This window comes from Erythrolamprus reginae, chromosome 10 (assembly GCF_031021105.1).
Source record: "Erythrolamprus reginae isolate rEryReg1 chromosome 10, rEryReg1.hap1, whole genome shotgun sequence".
NCBI lineage: Eukaryota > Metazoa > Chordata > Lepidosauria > Squamata > Dipsadidae > Erythrolamprus > Erythrolamprus reginae.
Genome location: NC_091959.1, coordinates 13,047,074 through 13,074,566, shown reverse-complemented (window position 1 = coordinate 13,074,566; position 27,493 = coordinate 13,047,074). Strand labels below are relative to the sequence as shown.

Genomic DNA, 27,493 nt, shown 5'->3' with positions numbered 1-27,493 from the left:
CGTCGACTAAGCAATGTCGTTTGGCAGGACCCAGGAGAAGAGCCTTCTCTGTGGTGGCCCCAACCCTCTGGAACCAGCTGCAACCAGATATCAGAGTTGCCCCCACCCTCCTTGCCTTTCGCAAGCTCCTTAAAACCCACCTCTGTCGTCAGGCATGGGGGAATTGAAATTTCCCTTCCCCCTATGCTTATAGAATTTATACATGGTATGCTTGTACGTATGAGTGGTTTTTTAGATTATTTTTAATATTAGATTTGTTTACATTGTCTTTTTATATTGTTGTTAGCCGCCCCGAGTCTTTGGAGAGGGGCGGCATACAAATCTAATAAATAAATAAAATAAATAAATAATATTATTGAAAATACAGAACACCAACACCCCAAAAAAACCATCTTCCTCCTTCCAGACATTTTCAGTTGAGACATTCCTGATTATATGTTTTCACTGGGCGCAGTTGACCTATATATGGATTCAAGAGCTGATTAGGCTGCTTACCCCATTGGAAAACCTGACGCCAAGCGCTTATTCAAGCAGCTCTAATCATTAGGCTTGGCCAGGGCTCCCTCTGCAACAGAGGAGGTGACGACCATCAAAACGCCTCCGTCTTACACTGGCAAGTGCCTTTCTAATTCTTTGCTAAGGTGAGTTTTTCTTTACTTATAAATGTGTGTAACCCGCAGAGTTGAGTGTTAAGCTGAAGAAATAGATTGAGATTCATAGCTGGATTTCTTTTGTACCGAAGGATAAATCTAAATTTTCTTTAAATAATAATTTTTTAATTCAGGGATTTCAATCCTTAACAAAAGAATTTAATGTACTTCTTTTTTTATCAATAATTCATGTACTGAGCACTAAGTTCACACTCTTAGTAATTCCTTTCTCCATTTAATAGATTTCGTTGTAAATTTTTTTGCTCCTTTTGCATGTTTCAAAAAATTGTTTTCTAAAAAAAAAAATGAAAAAATAATTCTAGCTATAATAACACTTAAAGTTGGCATTTTAAATTGCAACCAGAAATAAATAATACACACCTAATATTCCAGTTGTGATCAATTCTGGGCTCATACATTTTCTAGACAGTACAGTACTGGTATTAGACAATTCATAAAATCTATTATCTTTTTCCATCTAGGAATTGTTAAATCAGATTCAAACTGGCAGAAGAAAAGGATTGTATTGCCTTCATTTTAATTGGCATTTTAAAATCTATCCATATCCAGCTGTTAAAATTACTTTATGATGAATTCTGTTCTATGCTTTACAGATAAGAGATGAAAATACTAGTTGTTAAATGTTTTATAAAGGAAAGTTGTCAATTGTAAAACAATTGCAATATTTAATAGATACAGTACCTGGAAACAGATTCCTAGAAATTGAGTTTAGTTTCATTGCCTTGAATCTTCTATAAGTTCCATCAGAAGACATTAATTGTCTTAACTGATTTTAATGCCTAAAGGTTCCTTAAGATGACAGTTAATTAACAGGTGCTGTGCACTATGTGCATCTGACTTGGATCAATATATGGAGTTTTCTGGACTTAAGAATAGATTTCCTTGTCTCAGTTTCTCCTTGTATTGCAGAAATGACTGCAGAGCGTGGTATATTAACCTCTGCTCTGAAATAGCATGCCATGCCAGGAGCCTAGAATTTGGGAATGTCTCATCTTGGCTTGTTAACAAATACAGATAAGTTGCAAATGGGCAGGAGCTTGTACACTTTTCCACAAACCAACTGGAGAATGCAGAAACATAAGGAACAGATGATGGATATTGCCTATCTGGACTTCAGCAAAGCCTTTGATACAGTTCCACATAAAGAGCTGATAGATAAATTAGTGAAGATTGGACTTAATCCCTGGATAGTTCAGTGGATTTCAAGCTGGCTGAAGCATAGACATCAGAGAGTTATTGTTAATGGCGAGTATTCTGAGCATAGACAGGTTACAAGTGGTGTGCCACAAGGGTCTGTTCTGGGTCCTATTCTTTTTAATATGTTTGTGAGTGACATAGGGGAAGGTTTGGTAGGGAAGGTTTGCCTATTTGCCGATGACTCTAAAGTGTGCAATAGAGTTGATATTCCTGGACGGGTCTGTAATATGGTAAATGATTTAGCTTTACTAGATAAATGGTCAAAGCAATGGAAACTGCAGTTTAACGTTTCCAAATGTAAAATAATGCACTTGGGGAAAAGGAATCCTCAATCAGAGTGTTGCATTGGCAGTTCTGTGTTAGCAAAAACTTCAGAAGAGAAGGATTTAGGGGTAGTGATTTCTGACAGTCTCAAAATGGGTGAGCAGTGTGGTCGGGCAGTAGGAAAAGCAAGTAGGATGCTTGGCTGCATAGCTAGAGGTATAACAAGCAAGAAGAGGGAGATTGTGATTCCCTTATATAGAGCGCTGGTGAGACCCCATTTGGAATACTGTGTTCAGTTCTGGAGACCTCACCTACAAAAAGATATTGACAAAATTGAATGGGTCCAAAGACGGGCTACAAGAATGGTGGAAGGTCTTAAGCATAAAACGTATCAGGAAAGACTTAATGAACTCAATCTGTATAGTCTGGAGGACAGAAGGAAAAGGGGGGACATGATCGAAACATTTAAATATGTTAAAGGGTTAAATAAGGTTCAGGAGGGAAGTGTTTTTAATAGGAAAGTGAACACAAGAACAAGAGGACACAATCTGAAGTTAGTTGGGGGAAAGATCAAAGGCAACATAAGAAAATATTTTACTGAAAGAGTAGTAGATCCTTGGAACAAACTTCCAGCAGACGTGGTTGATAAATCCACAGTAACTGAATTTAGACATGGCTGGGATAAACATATATCCATTGTAAGATAAAATACAGGAAATAGTATAAGGGCAGACTAGATGGACCATGAGGTCTTTTTCTGCCGTCAGTCTTCTATGTTTCTATGTTTCTATGTGCAATGCAGTCTCACTTGTAATTTCAGTCCCATATTTCTGATGGGAAAAAGCTCAGAGGTGGGCTGCTAAGGTGGGACGGTGACGTGTGCTCTCCCCCGTGCCTCTGAGTGGTAGCGGAGTCCAGTGCAATTATGCTCCTGCACCTGAGCAGTAGCGTGCAATTTTGCTACCTGCCCAGGTGCAGTAGCATAATTGCGCTCGACTCCGCTACCACTCAGAGCCACGGGGGCAAGCACACGTCACCGTTCCACCTTACTAGCCCACCCCTTCCCCATACCTTACATAAATTATATATAAATTATATATAGTTTTTGCCTTAGTCATGCTGACAGATGACAATATGATTTCTGTTGCTTCTTTCCCAACTGTGTATTGCGTCTTTCTCTCCTTGAGGGGCAAAACAGGACTATCATGGGCTACAAGAATGGTGGAAGGTCTTAAGCATAAAACGTATCAGGAAAGACTTAATGAACTCAATCTGTATAGTCTGGAGGACAGAAGGAAAAGGGGACACGATCGAAACATTTAAATATGTCAAAGGATTAAATAAGGTTCAGGAGGGAAGTGTTTTTAATAGGAACGTGAACACAAGAACAAGGGGACACAATCTGAAGTTAGTTGGGGGAAAGATCAAAAGCAACGTGAGAAAATATTATTTCACTGAAAGAGTAGTAGATGCTTGGAACAAACTTCCAGCAGACGTGGTTGGTAAATCCACAGTACGGTAACTGAATTTAAACATGCCTGGAATAAACATATATCCATTGTAAGATAAAATACAAGAAATAGTATAAGGGCAGACTAGATGGACCAAGAGGTGTTTTTCTGCCGTCAGTCTTCTATGTTTCTATGTTTCTAGTAGCCCACCTCTGCCCCATACCTTACATAAATTATATATAAGTTATATCTAGTTTTTGCCTTAGTCGTGCTGACAGATGACGATGTGATTTCTGTTGCCTCTTTCCCAACTGTGTATTGCGTCTTTCTCTCCTTGAGGGGCAAAACAAGACTATCACTATATATATAGAGAGAGAGAAAAGGAGGCAGGGAGAGGGAGGGAGAAATTTACAGTTAAACTCCTGGTCAAGGAAAGTAGATTGATGGTGGCTTTCCTCCCTTAACTGACTCTTTAAATGGCAACATAAGAAGGTGATTCATCACTTCCTTCTTAGTTTGTTCAGTCTCTCACCTTCCCTTGACATGCTGGCTTAATAAGTCTTTTGTGTTAAAGCAACACATGGCTAATGTTCTGGGAACCCAACATTGCCGCATATACTCGCAGCACATTAAAGCTGGCTGCAGCCCCCCTGAGTTCCACGACAGCACTAAGTCATTTAATCTCTGCATTAGACATCTGGCAGTTACTCCCTTGAAATAACCGGTAGCGATTAAATGGGGTCTTAAAAGTCCTAAGCGCATCTTTTGATTTCTTTTTATTAGAATAACATAGCTGGAGACATAATGAGCTACCTGGAAGGTGTACCTTTCAGAGCGACGGTCAGCTTTGTGGATGACCCTGTGGGAGATGCCAACCAGATGGAGGTCGAGCTGCCCAAGTGTGCAGAGGTCTTAACGTGCACAATGGTAAGTGGATTAATTGCTGCAATATCTTTCAATAACTACACTGGTAGGCCACCCACCAGCTCGGAGACTCAAACTCAACCCTGATAAGACGGAGTGGCTGTGGGTTTTGCCTCCCAAGGACAACTCCATCTGTCTGTCCATTACCCTAGGGGGGGAATCACTAACCCCCTCAGAGAGGGTTCGCAACTTGGACATCCTCCTCGAACCACAGCTCACATTAGAGAAACATCTTTCAGCTGTGGCAAGGGGGGCGTTTGCCCAGGTTCGCCTGGTGCACCAGTTGCGGCCCTATTTGGACCGGGAGTCACTGCTCACAGTCACTCATGCGCTCATCACCTCGAAGATCGACTACTGTAATGCTCTCTACATGGGGCTACCTTTGAAAAAGTGTTTGGAAACTTCTGATCGTGCAGAATGCAGCTGCGAGAGCAATCATGGGCGTTCCTTAATACGCCCATATCACACCAACACTCCACAGTCTGCATTGGTTGCCGATCAGTTTCCGGTCACAATTCAAAGTGTTGGTTATGACCTATAAAGCCCTTCATGGCACCGGACCAGAATATCTCCGGGACCGCCTTCTGCCGCACGAATCCCAGCGACCAGTTAGGTCCCACAGAGTTGGCCTTCTCCGGGTCCCGTCAACTAAACAATGTCGTTTGGCAGGACCCAGGGGAAGAGCCTTCTCTGTGGCGGCCCCGACCCTTTAGAACCAACTCCCCCCAGATATCAGATTTGCCCCCACCCTCCTAGCCTTTCGTAAGCTCCTTCAAACCCACCTCTGTCGTCAGGCATGGGGGAATTGACACTTTCCCTCCCACCTAGGCTTATAAAATTTATGCATGGTATGCTAGTATGTATGATTGGTTTCTAAATTGGGGGTTTTAAATTAACTTAAATATTAGATTTGTTTACATTGTATTATTATTGCTGTGAGCCGCCCCAAGTCTGCAGAGAGGGGCGGCATACAAATCTGATTAATTAATAAATAATAAATAAACCTTTACCCTCATCCTACACCCGAGCTACAAATATTTGCCATTATTGCAAACATATTTTTTTTTCTGTACTAAATAGAAGTGGTAGTCTCAGTGGGTGTCTGGATTCTCTGTAATTTGCAGAACAAGCTTGAATCATAGTTTTGTGGGGTTGAAAAGGCTAGTTGGTGTTGGCTTGCCTTAAAATCAAGACAAGAGAACTGGCTTGCCAGAGGGGAAGTGGACACAGATCTGTGCAAACGAAGTGTTATTCACTTAGCAGAAGTATTGTATTTCAGCTCATCCTAAAAATGGAATTGTTAGATCAGTATCACTGCAGTACGTTTTTCTTGTTTTTTCCTCTATTATACATGCCGGTCCATCTGCAAAGTATTAGCTGCCTCCTGAGATTTTTTTGAAGTGTATTTCCATAACAATCCCCATAGCAGTTTCAAAATAAAATGCCTTTAAATCTTCCATCCACCCAACCTAGCCTACAGTTGTTCTCAAAACATTTCTGACACAGTAGAGGTAAACCTCACCTTATAACCACATTTGAGCCCCAAATTCCTGTTGCTAAAAAAGACAGTTGTTCAGTGACTTTGGCCCCGTTTTATGACATTTTTTGTCACATTTGTTAAGTGAATGACAGCAGTTGTTAGCTAACATGGCTGTTAAGAGAAGCTGGCTTCCCCATTGACTTTGCTGGGTCAGAAGCTTGCAAAAGGAGATCACGTGACCCGGGACACTGCTACTATCATAAATTTGATCCAATAGCCAAGCATCCGAATTTTGATCACAATACATGGATTGTAAGTGTGAAAGTCATGTCACTATTTTCAGGGCAGTTCTAAGTTTGAAAAATCACTAAAATGAATGTTGTAAGCTGAGGGCTAGCAATAGTACTTAGCACATAGACTTTTACACAGTGATGGGCCCTTACGGGTGCAATCAGGTACGCAGAACTGGTAGAAAAAATTTGATTTTTTTTTTCTTTTTTTCATATGTTTTTCCTATCACAGTAAATGAGGTTGAATGTGTATAATTTTAGAAGAACTGTGCGTGCGTGCGTGTGTGTGTGTACATACACATACAGTTTATATAGTAGATAATGTATATTTTTGTGTGCCTGTGTGTAATATGTATGTACACATATGGCATTTATACATAAAATTAAATAGTATATTTTGCATGTTCAGTAATAGTAAATAAATGGGGAAATTTTTGAGGCGAGGAGAGGCCAGGAGCCCTAACCCAAACCCTTAATGTAAGTGACATCAAGTTGGCCACCTTTAAGCCAGTCACATGACCTTTAAGCCAAGCCCCCTGGTCACATGGTCAGCAAGCCACACTCACAAAATAAGCCACGCCCACAGTATGGTAGTAAAAAAGTTTGCAGCCGTTCACTGCTTGTACACCACTTCTTCTTGCAGCCCTTCCTAAGTAGTTTACAGAGTCAGCCTCTTGCCCCCAAGAATCTGGGTACTCATTTTACCAACCTTGGAAGGATGGAATACTGAGTCAACCTTGAGCCGGTGAGAATCGAACTGCCGGTAGTCGGCAGAGTTAATTAGCCTGCAATACTGCATCCTAACCACTGCACCACCATGGCTCCTATATAGAGGCAATCTTCGGTAACATAGAACTTTGGCCTTGGACATTTCAATATTTTTCTATTTCCTATTGTGTACTCAGAGCATTTCCACCAGCAGGGAGCATCATTGCATTTTTGGAATAAGTTCCTTCTTCTTGAGAAATCATCTAAACATCCTTTTTTTTCCTGTTATACAGCAGTGTAAATTTGCAGAACGCCTCTCCTTATTGTCGCTTTGTGTGTGTGCATTTGCTTCGATTTCTCAGGCTTCCTATTTAAAATACTCAAATCTATAGATGCCCAAAATAGGGAAAGAACTGGCGTTTTCGGTGGTCCAATTTATTTTATATGTTGATAGTTCACATATCTATGGATAGTTCACAGCTGCAGGTGAATTTTCAGTTAGAAAGTATTTATGTATCTTCAAAGACCCAATCCACAGAAATTAATCATCAGTTCAAGTTAAAAATTGACATTGCAAATATCGAGTGGGACTTTCTTTTCGTTTCTTTTATTTATACGGAGAGCACATGCACCAAAGACAAATTCCTTGTGTGTCCAATCACACTTGCCCAATAAAGAATTCTGTTCTATTCTATTTGAAGGCAGAATTGCAACATTTATGGAATTTGCTTTTCTATAATAGATTTCAGTCAAATGAACAAAAGTAATTTGACTAAACAGTACAAAGAAGAAATCAAGGTGGTTAAAGTCCAGTGATAACAGCTGGAACACATTAATCTAATTTACCCTACAAAGCTTTCCTGCAGAAAAAGCCACTTTCTTTTTTGAAAGAAAGTCAAGTAAAATTGGAAGAGGGGGAAAAATTACGCAACTGCATTAATATTCAAATTCTGGGAGCTTTGCAATGATGGGGAAAAATTGACTCAGGTTTCTAAATGAAGCAGATTTATTTATTATCATAAAAATGCAGTGACAGTGTGATGATTTGATCCTGTGTTAATGCTTTGGTTTTTCATCTCTACAGTACTGGGTTTCCGTTAACAGAATTTAATTAAGTCCACTTTAACTGTGGTTATGATCTGTTTACAATCATTAGAAACATAGAAACATAGAAGACTGACGGCAGAAAAAGACCTCATGGTCCATCTAGTCTGCCCTTCTACTATTTCCTGTATTTTATCTTACAATGGATATATGTTTATCCCAGGCATGTTTAAATTCAGTTACTGTGGATTTGCCAACCACGGCTGCTGGAAGTTTGTTCCAAGGATCTACTACTCTTTCAGTGAAATAATATTTTCTCATGTTGCTTTTGATCTTTCCTCCAACTAACTTCAGATTGTGTCCCCTTGTTCTTGTGTTCACTTTCCTATTAAAAACACTTCCCTCCTGGACATTATTTAACCCTTTAACATATTTAAATGTTTCGATCATGTCCCCCCTTTTCCTTCTGTCCTCCAGACTATACAGATTGAGTTCATTAAGTCTTTCCTGATACATTTTATGCTTAAGACCTTCCACCATTCTTGTAGCCCGTCTTTGGACCCATTCAGTTTTGTCAATATCTTTTTGTAGGTGAGGTCTCCAGAACTGAACACAGTATTCCAAATGTGGTCTCACCAGCGCTCTATATAATGGCTTAAGTTTGTCTTAGATGGGATCATACCTACAATTCAGCATTCATTAATTCATTGAATCCCTGCCGATTGATTGATTGGATTTATATTCCGCCCCTCTCCGAGGACTTGGAGGACTCTACGTAAGAAATATGTATGCAGATAAAATAATGTTCAGGTTGATTTTAGATATGCCCTCTACACTGATGGTCTATTTTTTGTTTGCTGTACTATTGCATTATTTTACTGTTGTTTATTTTTAATATTTTTAGAAAGTTTTAATATTTTCAGTAACATTCTAATCTGCCAAAAGAATTTAAGAGATTGGATGAATTAGAACCATCATCAGCTAAAGGTATTGCTCAACTTAACAACAGTTCATTTACTGACCATTCAGATTTACAACGGTCTATAACTTATGACCCGTTTTCACATGTACGACCTTTGCAGGATCTCCTTGGTCCCGTGATCAAACTTCAGATGCTTGGCAACTGACTAGGATATTTATGACAGCTGCAGGATCCCAAGATCATGTGATCCCTTTCATGGGGAAGCCAGATTCATTTAACAACCATGTTACTAATCAATTGCTGTGATTCACTTAACAACTATGGCTAGAAAGATCATAAATTGGGGGCAAAATTCACTTAACAAATGTCCCACTAAGCGCCAGAAATTTTGAGCTCAATTATGGTCATAAATTGAGGATTACCTATACTTATAAGCATACCAAGACAATTACTATTTTATTTTATTTTATTATTTTATTTGTCAATCATTTACAAGATAATGGGTATAAGAATAAACCTGAGTATGAACACAGGAAATGGGTACGAATAAATAAACAGTAGGACAGGTATGGTAGACAGACTGGTGCGCTTATGCATGCCCCTTATAGACCTCTTAGGAATGAGCTGAGGTCCACAGTAGATAGTCTAAGGTTAAAGTTAGGGGGTTGGGGGATGAAACCACAGAGTTAGGTAGTGCATCCCAGGCATTGATCTTTCTGTTAGTGAAGTCATATTTTCTGCAGTCAAGTTTGGAACAGTTTACATTGAGTTTGTATCTGTTGTGTGCTCTTGTATTATTGCGGTGGAACTGAAGTAGTGATTGACAGGTAGTAACTTCTGGCAGATAATTTTGTATACTACACTTAGGTCAGACCATAGGCGGCATAGTTTTAGGTTGTCCAAGCCCAGAATTTCAAGCCTGGTGGTGTAAGTTTATTCTGTTGAAGGTAGAGAAGTGGAGTATTCTCATGAAATATCTCTGGACTTACTCAATTGTAATATTGGGGTAATTGAGTTATTCCCTTGCTAATACGGTTTATGTATGGTATAATTGAGTTGCATGGTTATTTTAATGATATGGGTTTTTAGATGTCCTTTTAAGTATTGGATTTGTTTATGTTGTTCACTATTAATGTCTGACATATAGTGTGGATTCCAGACAGATGATCTGTATTCGAGAATTGATCTGGTAAAGGTTTTGTGTACCCTAGTTAGCAATACAAAAATTCAAAATTAAACTATTGATAGTAGAAGTTAAGGTACATATTAGTCTCAGTCAAAATGGTTCCTTTAATTTTCTTTTAATCAAAGTCATATTGTCAAGGTGACCCTAATGGGTTTGATGGGCATAGATAGTTTAGGATTTGGCTCAAGGGAAGAGAAGCTCCAGATGTGACATTGGATATCGGAATTACAGGCATGGGGGAACTAAGATAATCTTTCCCCCTAGGCTTCTACAATTTATGCATGGTATGTTTGTATGTATGATTGGTTTTATAACAAGGGTTTTTAGCTGTTTTAGTATTGGATTTTTACATTCTGTTTTTGTCACTGTTGTTAGCCGCCCCGAGTCCACGGAGAGGGGCGGCATACAAATCCAATAAATAAATAAAAATAAATATTCTGTCTCATCTTCTCTACTTGTTTAGCTTGCCTGGAAAGATGCTAACATTTCCTCTTCTTGCCTTTCGACAGCATGATTTTTCTCTAGAGAAAAAGGTCCTTTACTGGATCGACTCGGCCTCACGGCAAGAGATTCCCTGGTTTAATGTGACCGCTAATACGTACCCCACAGCCCCTCCTTGTTGGCTTCTGTTGGTGGACGCTAAAGAAAACGAAGCCACTAGCCACAAGGCAACAAGTGGCAAAACCAAAGATATGACCCGTGTCCAAAGCTGTGTGGATCTGGGCACCACGTTTGAGAGTGTCCCCTGCCCTGCCAGAAGAGAAAAGACGTTGGAAAAGGAGGATTTAGACCATTGCTCTGACGACCAGGAAAGTTCAGAAGGCAAGGAATCTTCCTCGTCTACTTTGGAAGAACCTGACAGTGAAGAACCTTTAGCGCCAATGCCCGGTGCTCTACCTCAGCTCTTTGACCTTCCCCAAAGCAGGCCGAAGACATCTCCGGGGCATCTAACTGCTGCATCAGAAAATTGCCCGAGGTCCCTTTTGAGCAAGCAGAGGCAATCCACGTATTTTTTAAAGAACGTGAAGAACGAGTTGGAAGGGGCCAAGAAGAAGCTGTTGGCGGTCATGCACCCCTTAAACCGAACCGCCACAGACTCCGCCTTGGTTTCCAAGCCTTTCTCTCTCCACCAGCACTCCAGAAGCAGCAGGAATTTCAGATTCGGAGTCGGTTCCCCGCCTCGCTTAGCACAAACTTTGATCCCATCCCCACCATCTACTTCCTGTTGTAAGCCAAGTCGGCTTCATCCCGCAGGGATGGTCCGTCCCATCCAACACCACAAACCTACCGTGCCAGTAAGTAACAATCTTTCCTTTCTTTCTTTTTTTTTGTGACATTTATAAGTGACAGTCTCAAAATGGGTGAACAGTGCAGTCAGGCGGTAGGGAAAGCAAGTAGGATACTTAGCTGCATAGCTTGAGGTATAACAAGCAGGAAGAGGGAGATTATGATCCCGCTATATAGAATGCTGGTGAGACCACATTTGGAATACTGTGTTCAGTTCTGGAGACCTCACCTACAAAAAGATATTGACAAAATTGAACGGGTCCAAAGATGGGCTACAAGAATGGTGGAAGGTCTTAAGCATAAAGCGTATCAAGAAAGACTTCATGAACTCAATCTGTATAGTCTGGAGGACAGAAGGGAAAGGGGGGACATGATCAAAACATTTAAATATATTAAAGGGTTAAATAAGGTCCAGGAGGGAAGTGTTTTTAATAGGAAAGTGAACACAAGAACAAGGGGACACAATTTGAAGTTAGTTGGGGGAAAGATCAAAAGCAACATGAGAAAATATTATTTTACTGAAAGAGTAGTAGATCCTTGGAACAAACTTCCAGCAGATGTGGTAGATAAATCCACAGTAACTGAATTTAAACATGCCTGGGATAAACATATATCCATCCTAAGATAAAATACAGAAAATAGTATAAGGGCAGACTAGATGGACCATGAGGTCTTTTTCTGCCGTCAGACTTCTATGTTTCTATAACAGTATTCCAATATTTGAGGGGCTACCACAGAGAGGAGGGGGACAGGCTATTTTCCAAGGCACCAGAAGGCCTGACAAGGAATAACGGATGGAAGCTGACCAAGGAGAGATTCAACCTGGAAATAAGGAGGAGCTTTCTGACTGTGAGAGCAATCAACCAGTGGAACAGCTTGCCTGCAGAGGTTGTGAGAGCTCCAACACTTGAGATTTTCAAAGTGAAATTGGACGGCCATTTATCTGAAATGGTCTATGGACTCCTGCTTGACCAGGAGGTTGGACTAGATAACCTACAAGGTCCCTTCCAACTCTAATAAATAATCTAATAATCTTCCTTTCTTCCTAAATCATGGTGTTATAGAATCACAGGATCTAGGAGCCAAGCATCAGAACCATGGAGGTCTTCTAATCCAGCCCACTGATGAAGCAGGAAAACCTATACCAGTGATGGCAAACCTATGGCACGGGTGCCACAAGGGGCACGCGGAGCCATATCTGCTGGCACACGGGCCGTTGCCCTAGCTCAGCTCCAACATGAATGTGTGTGCCGGCCAGCTAATTTTTGGCTTGAATAGAGGCTCTGGGAGGGCGATTTTGGCTTCCAGAGAGCCTCTGGGGGAATGGAGGAGGGCGTTTTTATCCTCACCCGGCTCCAAGGGAAGCCTTTGGAGCCTGCGGTAGGTGGAAAACGAGCCTACTGGGCCCACCAGAAGTTGGGAAACAGGCTGTTTCTGGCCTCCATAGGGCCTCCGAGGAGTGGGGGAAGCTGCTTTCGGCCTCCCTAAGCATTGAATTATGGGTGTGAGCACTCACGCATGCGCAATAGCTCAAGCACATGCGCTTTCAGCACCCAAAGAAAAAATGGTTCACCATCACTGACCTAAACCATTTCACACAATTTAAAATGAAGTAATGAAGCTCCCACAACTTCTGAAGGCAACTTCTGTCCCACTGGTTAATTGTCCTCACTGTAAGGAAGTTTTTCCTCAATTCCAGGTTGTTTCTCTCTTTGATTAGTTTCCATCCATTGCTTCTCATCCCGCCTTCTGGTGCTTTGGAGAATAATTTGACCCCCTCTTTTTTCTGGCAGACCCTCAATACTGGAATACTGCTATCATGTTACCCCTAATTCTTCATTTCTCTAGACCAGCCAAACCCAAATGCATTAACGTTTCAAAATAATGCTTTAAAGACGGTGTGAAAGAAATGTATCGGGCATTTTTGATGACATCCAGTTTTGATAAAAGCCATGTGCGTGAATGAGCCAGCTGATAATTCATATACTAGATTGAGATTGTGGCTAAATCACAGCCTGATTTAGCATCATTCCTGTTGTGCAAACACATGGTTAACTAACATCCAAATATCTGTTTGGCCTAAAGAGGGAACTGCTTAAAGCTGAAAGTGCCAATGTGAAAACCAGGAATTCCCAGCTTAGAGAGGATCATTGTCTAAACATCTCATCTGCCCGAGGGAGACACCAAATATCCATGAAACTTGGCAGCCCAGGGGAAAGAAAGGATAGACATTCGAAAATTCATATGGGCTGACAGCCACTGGGTTGTGGCTTTGTTCTTCTCTGCAATATAATCATTTGTTTAAGTGATCTATGGGCGCTTTCTGAAAAGTCTAGCCAAGAGCTGAGTAAGGATTAAATGTCTGGAGAGCTATAGTTTTCTGCCTAACCTGGATATGGAATCTGAATATTGTATTAAAAAGGGTTGAGTTTGACTGACCTGGATGTGCAGTGGTACCTCTACCTAAGAACGCCTCTATTTACGAACTTTTCTAGATAAGAACCGGGTGTTCAAGACTTTTTTGCCTCTTCTCAAGATCCATTTTCCACTTACAAACCCGAGCCTCCGAAACTCTAACCGAAAAAGTCGGGGAGAAGCCTCCATGGGGCCTCTCCAGGAATTTTCTGGGAGGAAACAGGGCTGGAAAAGGCGGAGAGAAGCCTCTCTAGGAATTTCCTGGGAGGAAACAGGGCCAGAAAAGGCAGGGAGAAGCCTCTGTGGGGCTTCTCTAGGAATCTCCTGGGAGGAAACGGGGCCAGAAAAGGCAGGGAGAAGCCTCTGTGGGGCTTCTCTAGGAATCTCCTGGGAGGAAACGGGGCCTCCACCCTCCCTGTGGTTTCCCCAATCGCACTCGTTATTTGCTTTTGCATTGATTCCAATGGTCTTGAGAGCCTTGGTTTCAGCTCCATCCACCTTAACATCTGTATAACATTTGACACTTTCACACAACTCTCGCCCAATTGAAAACTCTCCGTATACACTAAACATTATGTTGGAACATAATAGTGTTGGAAGGGACTTTGGAGGTCTTAACCTAAACCAGGGGTAGACAAAGTTGGCTCTTCTATGACATGTGGACTTCAACTCCCAGAATTCCTGAGCTAGCATGATTGGCTCTGTAAGTCTGGAAGTTGAAGTCCACTAGTCATAGAAGAACCAACTTTGTCTACCCCCGACCCAGGGGTGGGCAACAAGCAGGACGGGGTGGAACACAGTTCCACCGGCGGAAATGAAGATGCGTGCGCAACTCCAGCTGATCGGCAGATATCACTTCCTGGATTACTGGTCTCACCTGATCTCTCCTTTTTCCCCCTGCTGCTGCATCTGTGCTCCTTGCTTTTTTCCTCTTTCCTCCTTCCTGGCCTTGGACGAGCTTCCCTCTCTCCTGCCCGGCTCCCCTCCAGCCTCCCGCGGACACCTCCCGCCTGAGGTGCAAGCAGAAGGCGTGGGTGGAGGTGGTACTGGCAGCATTTATGCTTCTGGCAGCACCTGTTCGCCTAGCTACCCAGCCTGAGGTGGGGGGGCATCCCAGGAAGGAGAGCGCAGGAAATGCTGAGCAAATTGTCACCCCAGCAAACGACACTGGTAAGGTTGTTAGTCGAGAGCTTAACAGTTCACTTGAACAATGACGATTGTTCAAGCCACTCCTACCTGATCACATGACCGGCAAGTCACTCCTACCCAGTCACATGACCATTAAGCCACACCCACAAAATAAGCCACACCCACAAATAGTGTGGCAGTAAAAACTTTGGCTGCCCATTACTGCCTTTATCTAAATCATTCTAGACAAATGGCTATCCAATCTCTTGTTGAAAGCCTCCAGTGATATAAAGCACACACAACGTCCACTGATTAATTGTTCTCACTATCAGGAAATTTCTCCTTAGTTCTAGATTGGATCTCTCTTTAATGATCTCCCACCCATTACTTTTTTTCCTGCCCTCAGATGCTCTGGAGAATAAGTCAATACCCCACCCTACCCTTTCTCTGCGACAGTCTCTCAAATGCTGGAATAATAATAATAATAATAATAATAATTTATTAGATTTGTATGCCGCCCCTCTCCGAAGACTCGGGGCGGCTCACAACAAACGATAAAACAATATATATAGGCACAAATCTAATATTAAGAAAAAACTAGAAACCCTATCATAATTAAAAAACCAAACAGCATATACATACCAAACATAAATTATAATAAGCCTGGGGGAAAGGTGTCTCAAATCCCCCATGCCTGGCGGTATAAGTGGGTCTTAAGTAGTTTACGGAAGACAAGGAGGGTGGGAGCAGTTCTAATCTCCGGGGGGAGTTGATTCCAGAGGGCCGGGGCCACCACAGAGAAGGCTCTTCCCCTGGGGCCCGCCAGACGACATTGTTTAGTCGACGGGACCCGGAGAAGGCCAACTCTGTGGGACCTTATCGGCCGCTGGGATTCGTGCGGTAGCAGGAGGTTCCGGAGGTATTCTGGTCCAATGCCATGTAGGGCTTTAAAGGTCATGACCAACACTTTGAATTGTGACCGGAAACTGATCGGCAGCCAATGCAGGCCACGGAGTGTTGTAGATACGGGGGCGAATCTGGGAAGCCCCACGATGGCTCTCGCGGCTGCGTTCTGCACGATCTGAAGTTTCCGAACACTTTTCAAAGGTAGCCCCATGTAGAGAGCGTTGCAGTAATCGAACCTCGAGGTGATAAGGGCATGAGTGATTGTGAGCAATGACTCCCTGTCCAAGTAGGGCCGCAATTGGTCCTCCTAGTCCTTCTTTTTGTTAGCTAGACCAGTGATTTTCAACTTTTTTTGAGCCATGGCACATTTTTTTTACATTTTAAAATCCTGGGGCACACCACCAACCAAAATAACACAAAATGACACCCTAAGACACTTTCCTCTCTTTTTCCATCCCTGTCTCCTCCCCACCCTTGTGTGTGTGTGTGTGCGTGTGTGTATACACACTCTTGAACCATTTCCAAAAACAGGTGAGGGTGGGGGGGGTTTCCTCTCTTATTCTTTGGGTGCTTTTTATCATATGCTTTAAATCAAGAGTCACTTCTCTCTCTCTCTCTATTGTTTCTCTCTCTTTCCTCTCATTCTCTGTCTCAGTCATTTTCTCATTTCTCTTTTTTTCCTCCCTTTTTTGCTCATTTATCTCTCTCTCTCTCTCTTTCTTTCTCTCTCTTTCTCTCTCTCTCTCTCTTGCTTTCTTTCTCTCTGACACTTTCTCTCTCTCTCTTTTCTTTCTCTCTCTTGCTTTCTCTCTCTCTCTCTTTCTCTCTCTCTCTTGCTTTCTTTCTCTCTCTCTTGCTTTCTTTCTCTCTGACACTTTCTCTCTCTCTTTCTCTCTCTCTCTCTCTTGCTTTCTTTCTCTCTTGCTTTCTCTCTCTCTCTTTCTTTCTCTCTTTCTCTCACTCTCTCTCTCAGCAAAAAGTTGTGAGACTGGAACCTGAGCTTCCTTTTTCGCGGCACACCTGACCATGTCTCGCGGCACACTGGTTGAAAAATACTGAGCTAGACATAACTACTTTCCTATTTTTCTGCTCATATTATGACGACATTTAATACTCCCAAGGAAAATAGCTTACTTCTCTGTAAGAAACTTAGAAGGAGGCAGGAGTTAAAACTAGGGTGACTTAAGGTAATATAAACATCACTCGTGTGTGCCAAACTATACGATGAAATTATTTTGGATTCTTATCGGTTTAGCATGGAGAATGAGCGGAATGGAATGTTTTAATTCTCTGTAAGCCCCATCCTTCTGAAGTTTTGGGTTTTCATTTTCTCGAGGTTTTGTTTCATGTGGTTTTTATTTTATGAGCGTTTGGCTGCTTGTTCTTAACTTTGAACGTGGGGCTGTATAAGATTTGCAGAAGAATTCTGTACCCTTTGAGTTGCGACAGCTGAAGCCCAGTTAACACCACTTATAAATAAACATCAACGAATTAATGTTTCCGTCCTGTAATGTAAATAATATATATGAAATGTACTTGAGAGTGGGGGGGGGGGAGGGAGAGAATCCAAACACTTGTAGAGTGTTTGCATTTTAAGGTTTTATTTGTGCAAAATGTCCTTGGCTCGCTTTTCTTCGATGAATGCTGTTTTGCAAGTGTTACTTCTTCCACTGTTTTATACCTAGTGCAGTGTTTTTCAACCAGTGTGCCGCGGCACACTAGTGTGCCATGAGACATGCTCAGGTGTGCCGTGAAGCTCAGAGAAAGCAAGAGAGAGAGAGAGAAAGAAAGCAAGAGAGAGAGAAAGAAAAAAAGGAAGAAAGCAAGAAAGAGAAAAAGAAAGAGAATGAGAGAGAGAGCAAAAGATAGAGAGAAAGAGAGAGAGAGAAAGAGAGGGAGGGAAGGTAGGAGAGAGAAAGACAAGGATGTAGGGAGGGAGAGAAAGAGCAAAAAAGAGGAAGGAAGGAAGAGAGAAAGAAAGGGATGGGGAGAGAGAAAAAAGAAAGGGGGAGAAAGAGGGAGGGAGAGAGAAATAGAGCGAAAGGGAGGAAGAGAGAGAGATAATTTTTTTGTCCAAACTTTTTTTACACACACCCCCTTCCCCCATTCAATGTGCCCCATGGTTTTTTAAATGTAAAAAATGTGCCGTGGCTCAAAAAAGGTTGAAAATCACTGACCTAATGTATGTTAGAAATTTGAAATATGTTATCAAGGAAATCAATTTGGCTGTATGTGTTTCTGATCATATACCCACCGAAAGGGGGAAAAGCTTGGAAGTTTATCTCATCCAAAAAATTACTCTTAGATGTTGGTTGGATTGCTTATTCCTCTTTCTTGTCCCTTTTCATGTCAAAATCAAAGTACTCTAATTCAAACGCTCATGTCAACATGTTGCAGTTCAGGTACATATTTTCCTTCCAATCTTGTATAATAATTATTTTTGGCTGTCTCGCCTGCATAAAAGAGCCACACTTTTCAAAAGTCTTGATAGATTCCAACTGCTGTGGATACAGCCAAGCAAAACGTCGCCATTCTTTAACTAACCAAGATCGATCTAAATTAGTGTTAGCGATCCTATGGATTTAAGCCCAAAATGGAACAATTAATCAGACAAATCTGGCCGCGTAATTTAACATTCCAATGTCTCCATCGCAACTCGAGCAACAAGTCTTAAACATTTTTAGAGGCATCCATACCAAACGAAATTGAGTTTTCTATTATATCACCCACATGTTTTATAACCTTTGCCATATTATAATCCCAGCGACCAGTTAGGTCCCACAGAGTGGATCTTCTCCGGGTCCCGTCAACTAAAGAATGTTGCTTGGCGGGACCCAGGGGAAGAGCCTTCTCTGTGGCGGCCCCGGCCCTCTAGAACCAACTCCCCCCAAAGATTAGAATTGCCCCCACCCTCCTTGCCTTTTGTAAGCTGCTTAAGACCCACCTCTGCCGTCAGGCATGCGGGAATTGAGACCCTCTTCCCCCTAGGCCTTTACAATTCTATGCATGGTATGTGTGTATGTATGTTTGGATTTTTATATTAATGGGTTTTTAATTGTTTCTAACATCAGACTACTATTGTACACTGCTTTATTGTTGCTGTTAGCCGCCCCGAGTCTCCAGAGAGGGGCGGCATACAAATCCAATAAATAGATAGATAGATAGATAGATAGATAGATAGATAGATAGATAGATAGATAGATAGATAGATAGATAGATAGATAAATAAGCAACGTTAGAGACAGAATTTGTTACTTTGGGCTCAGCTCAAGTCAGTTTAGTGGGGCTTAGGAGCACGTGAGAACAATTCCTAAAAGAGATTTTGGATGAAATTAGATTAATGGGTAGAATCAATTAATTAATAATTAGTGGGGTGGAAGCTTGTTAAAGAGAGGCCCAAGTAGCGGTAAAATCTACTTACCTTCCCTACTGGTTTGGAAGTGTGCATTTTTTCAGTCTCTGTGCATGGGCAGAAGACTTAGTGTTTGCGCAGAACGATATAAAAAGAAAATGGTGATGTGCGGGGAGGTGGACAGAGCTTTGCGCTGCTACTGTTACCGGTTCTTCGAACCATCAGCGGCCACCACTACCGGTACGCCCAAACCTGGCCAAACCAGTAGCATTACATAGAAACATAGAAACATAGAAACATAGAAGACTGACGGCAGAAAAAGACTCCATAGTCCATCTAGTCTGCCCTTTTACTATTTCCTGTATTTTATCTTACAATGGATATATGTTTATCCCAGGCATGTTTAAATTCGGTTACTGTGGATTTACCAACCACGTCTGCTGGAAGTTTGTTCCAAGGATCTACTACTCTTTCAGTAAAATAATACTTTCTCATGTTGCCTTTGATCTTTCCCCCAACTAACTTCAGATTGTGTCCCCTTGTTCTTGTGTTCACTTTCCTGTTAAAAACACTTCCCTCCTGAACCCTATTTAACCCTTTAACATATTTAAATGTTTCGATCATGTCCCCCCTTTTCCTTCTGTCTTCCAGACTATACAGATTGAGTTCATTAAGTCTTTCCTGATACGTTTTATACTTCAGACCTTCCACCATTCTTGTAGCCCGTCTTTGGACCCGTTCAATGGACCCCGTGGAATGTTTGTGTGTGTGTTTGCTTTTAATAATGGGGTTTTTAGTGGGTTTTTTTTAATTATTAGATTTGTTCTTACATTGTTCTTGTTATTGTTGTGAGCCGCCCCGAATCTGCGGAGAGGGGCGGCATACAAATCTAATAAATAAATAAATAAATAAAATAAATTTCCCCCCTGGACCCAACCTAGAAGTAAGGAGAAATTTTCTGACAATGAGAACAAGTAATCAACAGAACAGCTTGCTTCCAGAAGTAACCCCAACAAGATGGAGTGGCTGTGGGTTTTGCCTCCCAGGGACACATCCATCTGTCCATCCATCACTACCCCCCTTCAGAGAGAGTCCGCAACTTGGGCGTCGTCCTTGATCCACAACTGAGCTTAGAAGATCGTCTCTAGGCTGTGGCGAGGGGGGGGGGGGCGTTCGCATGGGTACGCCTTGTGCACCAGTTGCGGCCCTATCTGGACAGGGAGTCACTTCTCACAGTCACCCATGCCCTTATCACCTCGAGGTTTGATTACTGCAATGCTTTCTACATGGGGCTGCCTTTGAATACTGTTCGGAGATTACAAATGGTGCAAAATGCAGCCGCGCGAGATATAATGGGTCTGCCAAGATCTGCCCACATCTTAACATCACTCCCCAAGCTGCACTGGTTGCCAGTTGGTCTCCAGGCACAATTCAAAGTGCTGGTTATGACCTATAAAGCCCTACATGGATTAGGACCAGATTACGTACGGGACCATCTTCTGCCTCATGTATCATAGCAGCTGGTTAGGTCCCACAGAGTCGGCCTTCTCCAGGTCCCGTCAGCCATACAATGTCATCTGGCGGGGCCTAGGGGGCCTAGGGGAAGAGCCTTCTCTGTGGTGGCCCCAGCCCTTTGGAATGAACTCCCCCCGAGGATACGTACCGCCCCCTCCCTCCTGGTCTTTCATAAATCTCTGAAGACCTACTTCTGTTGGTGGACATGGAAGCCGTGAGAGACGAGATTGTCTCCAGCCAATGTTGTGAATGATTGAATTAAATGAATGGGAATGATTGCATATGGGGACTTTTTATGGTTTTATTAATATTTTTTAAAAACAATAATTAGATTTCTTCATACATATTGTTTCCGTTATGTTGTATGCCACCTTGAGTTGCTTCGAGAAGGGCGGCATAGAAGTAAAATACATAGATACACACACATATACATACATACATACATACATACATACATACATACATACATGCATACTGTTCTGTCGGGCTCTCTGGTACACTCCTCCCGAAAATTCACAGGTATAAATTTCAGACACACACACATTTGAAAATTCAAAACAATGTTCTTTATAATGAAAATTCACTTAACCTAAGCCCTCTTTTGGTATAGCAAAGAGCACTCGTCTCCAAACAAACTGGTAATTTATACAAGTCCCTTATCAGTTCTGAGATACTTAGCTTGCAGCTGTGAGGCAATTCACAGTCCTTCTTCTTTCACAAAGTGAAACACACTTTGCTCTGGTTTAGTTTCAAAGTGGGGAAAAATCAGCACACAAAAGGTCAAAGTCAGCAAAGCAGGCACGAAACACAACAATCAGATAATCCTCCAAAATGGCCAAACCCACAGGCTGCTATTTATCGCAGCCTCACTAATGACCACAGCCCCACCCAAGCACAGGTGGCCTCATTTTCTTTGATAATAATCTCTCAGTTGTATAATCTCTCAATCTCTCCGCATGCGTGGCTGTAGCATTAACTCTTTTCTGAATCCAAGGAGGAGCTAAATAATTGATCTCCTTCTGAGCTGTCTGCCACACTCTCCTCCTCCCTGTCACTCATGTCTTCTTGGTCAGAGGAACCTTCATCAGCAGATTCCACCAGGGGCAAAACAGGCCTGCAGCATGTGGATGTCTCCCCCACATCCACAGTCCTTGGGGCAGGAGCTGGGCCAGAGCTAACCACAACACGTACATACATACATACATACATACATACATACATACATACATACATACATAAGATAGTCAGGGTATATTATTCCCAGCAGTTCTCAGCAATAGTAGTTTATATATATATATATAATCTCCCATGGCAAAATGCCATGGCAATCTCCCATGGCATTTTAATACTCTGACGAAGTTAGCAGCACGCTAACGAAAGCTAAGTGGTTTTATTAAAGTTTCTATGTTCCGGTGATCGAGATGGCTGCTGCCTCATCATTCACACACATACCTGGAACTCGCATTTTTAGGACTATTCTTGAGAGAGAGAGAGAGAGAGATCAGCCGTATTGTTGAATGATATGAAGATGTCACTGTCAGTCAAAAGCGTCAGTGTTTTATTTCCCAAGACCCAGCTCCCCTGTCTTCATTATTGTTTTTACCAGCCTTTGTCATCTCCGTGGCAACATAATAATCTTTATTCCAAATCAAAATAGTTCTGAATCAGCTTCAGAAAAACAGAAAAGAAAACAGGATGTGAATAGGTGTGGGGGTTGGGGAAGATTGTTCTAACTGTGGGAATTTTCCTGGCTCGCTTTATGGCTGGGCTGAATTTATTTTTTTATATTATTATTATTTATTATTTAGATTTGTATGCAGCCCCTCTCCGCAGACTCGGGGCGGCTCAAAACAAAGTGAAAACAATTTACAACAAATCTAAATTACTGTTTAAAAATAAAGCAAACATACATACAAACATACCATTCATAAATTGTATATGCCCGGGGGAGATGTCTCAGATCCCCCATGCCTGACGACAAAGGTGGGTCTTAAGGAGCTTACGAAAGGCAAGGAGAGTAGAGGCAGTTCTAATCTCCGGGGGGAGTTGGTTCCAGAGGGCCGGGGCCGCCACAGAGAAGGCTCTTCCCCTGGGGAATTAATTTTAATATGACAAAAAGACTGAAAGCGTTTTCTTGGCGTAGCCACAATGGCTGCATATATTCCAGAGACGGGAACAACATCCTTCCGAAAAAAATCTCACGAAAGAGCAGATGACTATAATAAAGATTTCTCCAAGTTAACTGACGTGTAACACTCTGTTTTGTTTTGTTTTTCAGTCTCTCAGCCCGTACGCCTGCCTCCCACCCACACCAGGGGTCCGGGAACCTCTTAGTCCCCACAGAACTCACCGGGACTCCACCGCTGAACTGCTCTCGGTGCTGAGCCAAGAGGAACGCGAGCTGATTGAACCGGTGGTAGCCTTGGGCTATCCCGTCCGCCGAGCGATCCTCGCTTTGCAGAAGACTGGGAGACAAAGCTTAGGACAGGTCAGACAGAGCAAGGACTGGTTCTCTTCTCCCAAACAGGGGGCGTCTTTGTTGGTACCAGAGAATATGTGGTCTCTCCAGGTGACCACAACACTTTATGAGCATGATAGTTATCACTGCATTTTAACTACAGTGATACCTCGTCTTACGAACCCCTCTTCATACGAACTTTTCGTGATATGAACCCGGTGTTTAAGATTTTTTTGCCTCTTCTTCTGAACTATTTTCACCTTACGAACCCGAGCTGCCACCGCTGGGATACCCCACCTCCAGACTTCCGTTGCCAGCCGAAGCGCGGGGATTCCCCTGAGCCTCCCCTCGCTGGGAATCCCCACCTCCGGACTTCCGTTGCCAGCCGAAGCGCGGGGATTCCCCTGAGCCTCCCCTCGCTGGGAATCCCCACCTCCGGACTTCCGTTGCCAGCCGAAGTGCCATTTCTTGCGTTGCTGGGATTCCCCTGAGGCTCCCCTCGCTGGGAATCCCCACCTCCGGACTTCCGTTGCCAGCCGAAGCGCCCGTTCTTGCGTTGCTGGAATTCCCCTGAGCCTCCCCTCACTGGGAATCCCCACCTCCAGACTTCCATTGCCAGCCGAAGTGCCTGTTCTTGCGTTGCTGGGATTTCCCTGAGGCTCTTCTCGCTGGGATTCCCTTCATTTTTTCCGGCGCTGTTTTGAATCCCAGCAAGGGGAGGCTCAGGGAAATCCCAGCAATGCAAGAACGGGCGCTTCGGCTGGCAACGGAAGTCCGGAGGTGGGGATTCCCAGTGGCGCAATGCAAAAGAGGTGACTTTTGGGATGGGGTTGCACGCATTATTTGCTTTTACATTGATTGCTATGGGAAAATTGCTTCGTCTTATGAACTTTTCATCTTACGAACCTGGTCACGGAACGAATTAAGTTCTTAAGGCGAGGTATCACTGTATTTCAATTCCTCAAGGTGCTCTGGCACCCTGCCTCATTTGCAGTGAAGGGCTGCAATTTTTTTCACTGCCACACTGTGGGCGTGGCTTATTTTGTGGGTGTGGCTTGCTGGCCATGTGTCCAGAATTGGCGCAGAAAGAACGTTCTTTGTTGTGCTTTTTTGATGACGTGTTTGACGTTAGGTGTCCATTTTAGATGTTGCAATACGGTAGAACATAAAAATTTGAAGGTCTCTCCTGTTGATAATGTGTTGTAATTTTGGGACTGAGGGTGGAGTTGAGCCTCGGGGCCTATTGCTGGGTCCCTTCACTAGCTGTACCCATTTCAGACCTGGAAGAACGTACTGTTTCCACGAAAATGGGTTTTTTAAAAATAGGATGGAGGCTTTCGCTGGCCAATCAGGGATTCCCAAGGGATGAGCGGCTGCTGTGGTATTTATAATGTTTTGGAGAACTATGCAATCAGTTCTCCAAGAATAGAGTCAAAAATAATTTAGGCTTTTCCATGACCGACTCCATAACTCAGACGTATAAGAAGGGAACCTTTGCCTCTCCCGAGGTGCTGAATTAGGCTTTCTTAACTCCCTTTTATCTACTTCTCAAGCTTGGTCAACTCGTCAGCTTGGTATTCTCCAAATAACTTGGACTATGATTCCCATTATCCTCATCATGCAACCGATACAATTACTGTACTTGGGTTAGGAAGTGTCAATCATAAGGAATCAGGACCATAGTTAAGTTGCAGGTCAGAAGATAAAGGTTCAACAGAATTCAAGAGGGGGTGAAATCATTTCTAGGAACCTAAGGACTCTGTTCTGTCTGGGTCACTCCGGAAGCCAAGACCAACCCAAGAAGAGAAGCCAGACACACTGGTAAAAGGCAAAGGCAGTTTATAAAATCCAAGAAAAACACAGGTAACAGAAAATGTCCTTACAAACAGGAAAACGCTGTATCTTCAAATATATCCACGAAGGCAAAAGTCCATGCAGCAATACAGAATTCTTGCTGCCAAGCCAAGGCTGTAGCTAGCAGACCTACACCTCCCACGGGTCTTCCAAACTGCTGGGCCACAAGCCAGGAACAGAGACGTCGAGAACAAAGCAGGTCACCGTAACTCCAACTGATAACACTCCACATGGCTTAATAGGGCTTGCCTGCCTTTTAAACCCTGCTAAGGAGGACCACACCCGAGCCCAGCTATTCCTAATTCAGTGCTGATAATACTTCTTTAATTGCTCCTTTCTTTGATCTGAACGTCTCTGTCGCATGTCAATGATGGCTTGTGCTTCATCACCTAATGACTCCAAGCTACTGGCTGAGGAGAGCCCCCCCCCCCCCCCGGGGACTCTCATGCTGTTCTCCTTCATCCCATTCCTGACTTTCCTCTCCCCCATCCGACTGCTCAGCCCCCTCCTCTTCGCTGTCATCCTCCTCCGGGCATGGAGCCAGCAGAGACACAGCCGGTCCCTGAGCAGCCTCAGGCTGAACCACAACAGACTCTAAGCTAATGACTCATTTAACATCACCTCCCCCTCCAGTTTGATCTGCTGTTCTATAGGAAGGCTGCCATTACTAGTTTGGTTGCGTGTATCCGGTTGCCCTTTGTAAGTAATAATCCTTAGAGTTCAGTTCTACAAAGTTAAGGGAGGGGTTGTGTCTGTTGGGTCCTAAACTATGGTTCAGGAAGTGGAATGATGCCGTTTTGCCAAAATCGGGCTCGGTTAATTAACAGCACTTCAATTTCTTCTGCTTTCCCGTCACAGTTTCTTGGTTATCTCAGTGCCTGCGATAGACTCCTGAAACAGGGTTACGAAGAAGCCCAGGTTATAGAAGCAATGGAAATGTTCCAGAACTCGGAGAAAAAGGTGAGAGCCCAACTTCTGTTGAAAAGTTGATCAGGTTCCTTTGTTTCAAATGAATGGGAGAAAAAATGGCTGTCTCCACCTGCATGGGCTTTTTTTTTATATGTGCATGAACGTTATTAGCAGTTGATAGCCTAAAAATGAACCCAAACTAATGTAGAGAGGAAAAGAAAGAGGGAGGGAGAAGGGAAGACATATAGGATAAGGGGAGACAAATTGGACAGGGGACGAAAGGCACACTGGTGCACTTATGCATGCCCCTTACTGACCTCTTAGGAACCTGGCGAGGTCAATCGTGGATAGTCTAAGGGAGAAATGTTGGGGGTTAGGGGTTGACACTACTGAGTCCGGTAATGAGTTCCACGCTTCGACAACTCGATCGCTAAAGTCATATTTTTTACAGTCAAGCTTGGAGCGATTAATATTGAGTTTGAATTTGTTGCGTGCTCTTGTGTTGTTGTGGTGGGGATGTACAAGTCAGCATGAATGAATCCTGAATCCAGAGTCCTGAAGGCTCTAGTCCTCATGATTTTATAAAACCGGGTTTATTTCCTCTGGGGGTTTCACAGCACTTGTGGAAATGCGCTCTGCACTCCCACAATGGTTTCATGGTTCCTGTGCTTCCTTCCCACTGCAGGCATCAGAATTCCTTCGCCTCTTAGCCCAATTCAACGACATGGGCTTCCAACAAGCTGACATCAAAGAAGTCCTCCTTCTGTACGAAAACCACCGAGACAGGGCCCTAGAGGAGCTCATGACCCAGAGGCAATGAAAACGGCGCAGCATCCTCCCCTCCTTTCCTTTCCTCTGCCCCCCCCCCGCCCCAAATGAGTCTGTAAATAACACACTCTATCAAACCTTTATCTTATGATTCTCTTTAACATAAGAAGAGCCCTGCTGAATCAGGCCAAAGCCCATCGAGTCCACCAATTGTCCATGGGGATCTTGGGCAGAAAGTATTAAGTATTTAAGTATTTATTAGATTTGTATGCCGCCCCTCTCCGAAGACTCGGGGCGGCTCACAACAACTACAATACAATATACAGAGTACAAATCCAATATAAATTAAAAATGAAATTTAAAACCCATAGATATTAAAAACAATCATTACTGCACAATCATACCATTCTCATGTATTACAGTCAGGAAAGAAGGTGGTGATGGAGGGAAAAGGTAGCTATTCCCCCCATGCCTGGCGACATAGGGCTTCAACATCTTGCGGAAGGCGGGAAGAGTAGGGGCAATTCGAATCTCCAGCAGGAGTTGGTTCCAGAGGGCCGGGGCCGCCACAGAGAAGGCTCTACCCCTGGGTCCCGCCAGACGGCGGGAAAGAGAAGGCAAGACCCTCCCTTTCTCTTGACCCCCAACAAATATATACACTCTATATATTACATATACACAATAGAAGAGAATATTTGTAACTTGAGGTTGTTATTATTATTATGGTACCCAAGGGAATCCTGTCTGCCTCAACCAACATAGAG

General features: G+C 43.0%; 2 protein-coding genes across 2 annotated transcripts in view; both read left to right on the top strand.

Annotated features, from left to right (window-relative positions):
- Positions 1-27,493, top strand: part of ANKDD1A (ankyrin repeat and death domain containing 1A) — a 350,194-nt gene that overhangs the window by 169,219 nt on the left and 153,482 nt on the right. The window lies entirely within an intron of this gene.
- On the top strand, positions 455-26,870 carry UBAP1L (ubiquitin associated protein 1 like). Its single transcript, XM_070763595.1, has 6 exons — positions 455-641; positions 4,367-4,510; positions 10,647-11,432; positions 23,019-23,228; positions 25,911-26,012; positions 26,647-26,870. Exons 2-6 carry the CDS (start codon positions 4,388-4,390, stop codon positions 26,779-26,781), a joined length of 1,356 nt encoding a protein of 451 aa, XP_070619696.1. The 5' UTR covers positions 455-641; positions 4,367-4,387; the 3' UTR covers positions 26,782-26,870.

Coding starts and splice junctions, on each gene's coding strand:
- UBAP1L (XM_070763595.1), top strand. CDS start 4,388: ATGAGCTACCTGGAAGGTGTACCTTTCAGAGCGACGGTCAGCTTTGTG. Junction 11,433..23,018: donor ACCACAAACCTACCGTGCCA/GTAAGTAACAAT, acceptor TTTGTTTTTCAG/TCTCTCAGCCCGTACGCCTG. Junction 23,229..25,910: donor GGAGACAAAGCTTAGGACAG/GTCAGACAGAGC, acceptor TTCCCGTCACAG/TTTCTTGGTTATCTCAGTGC.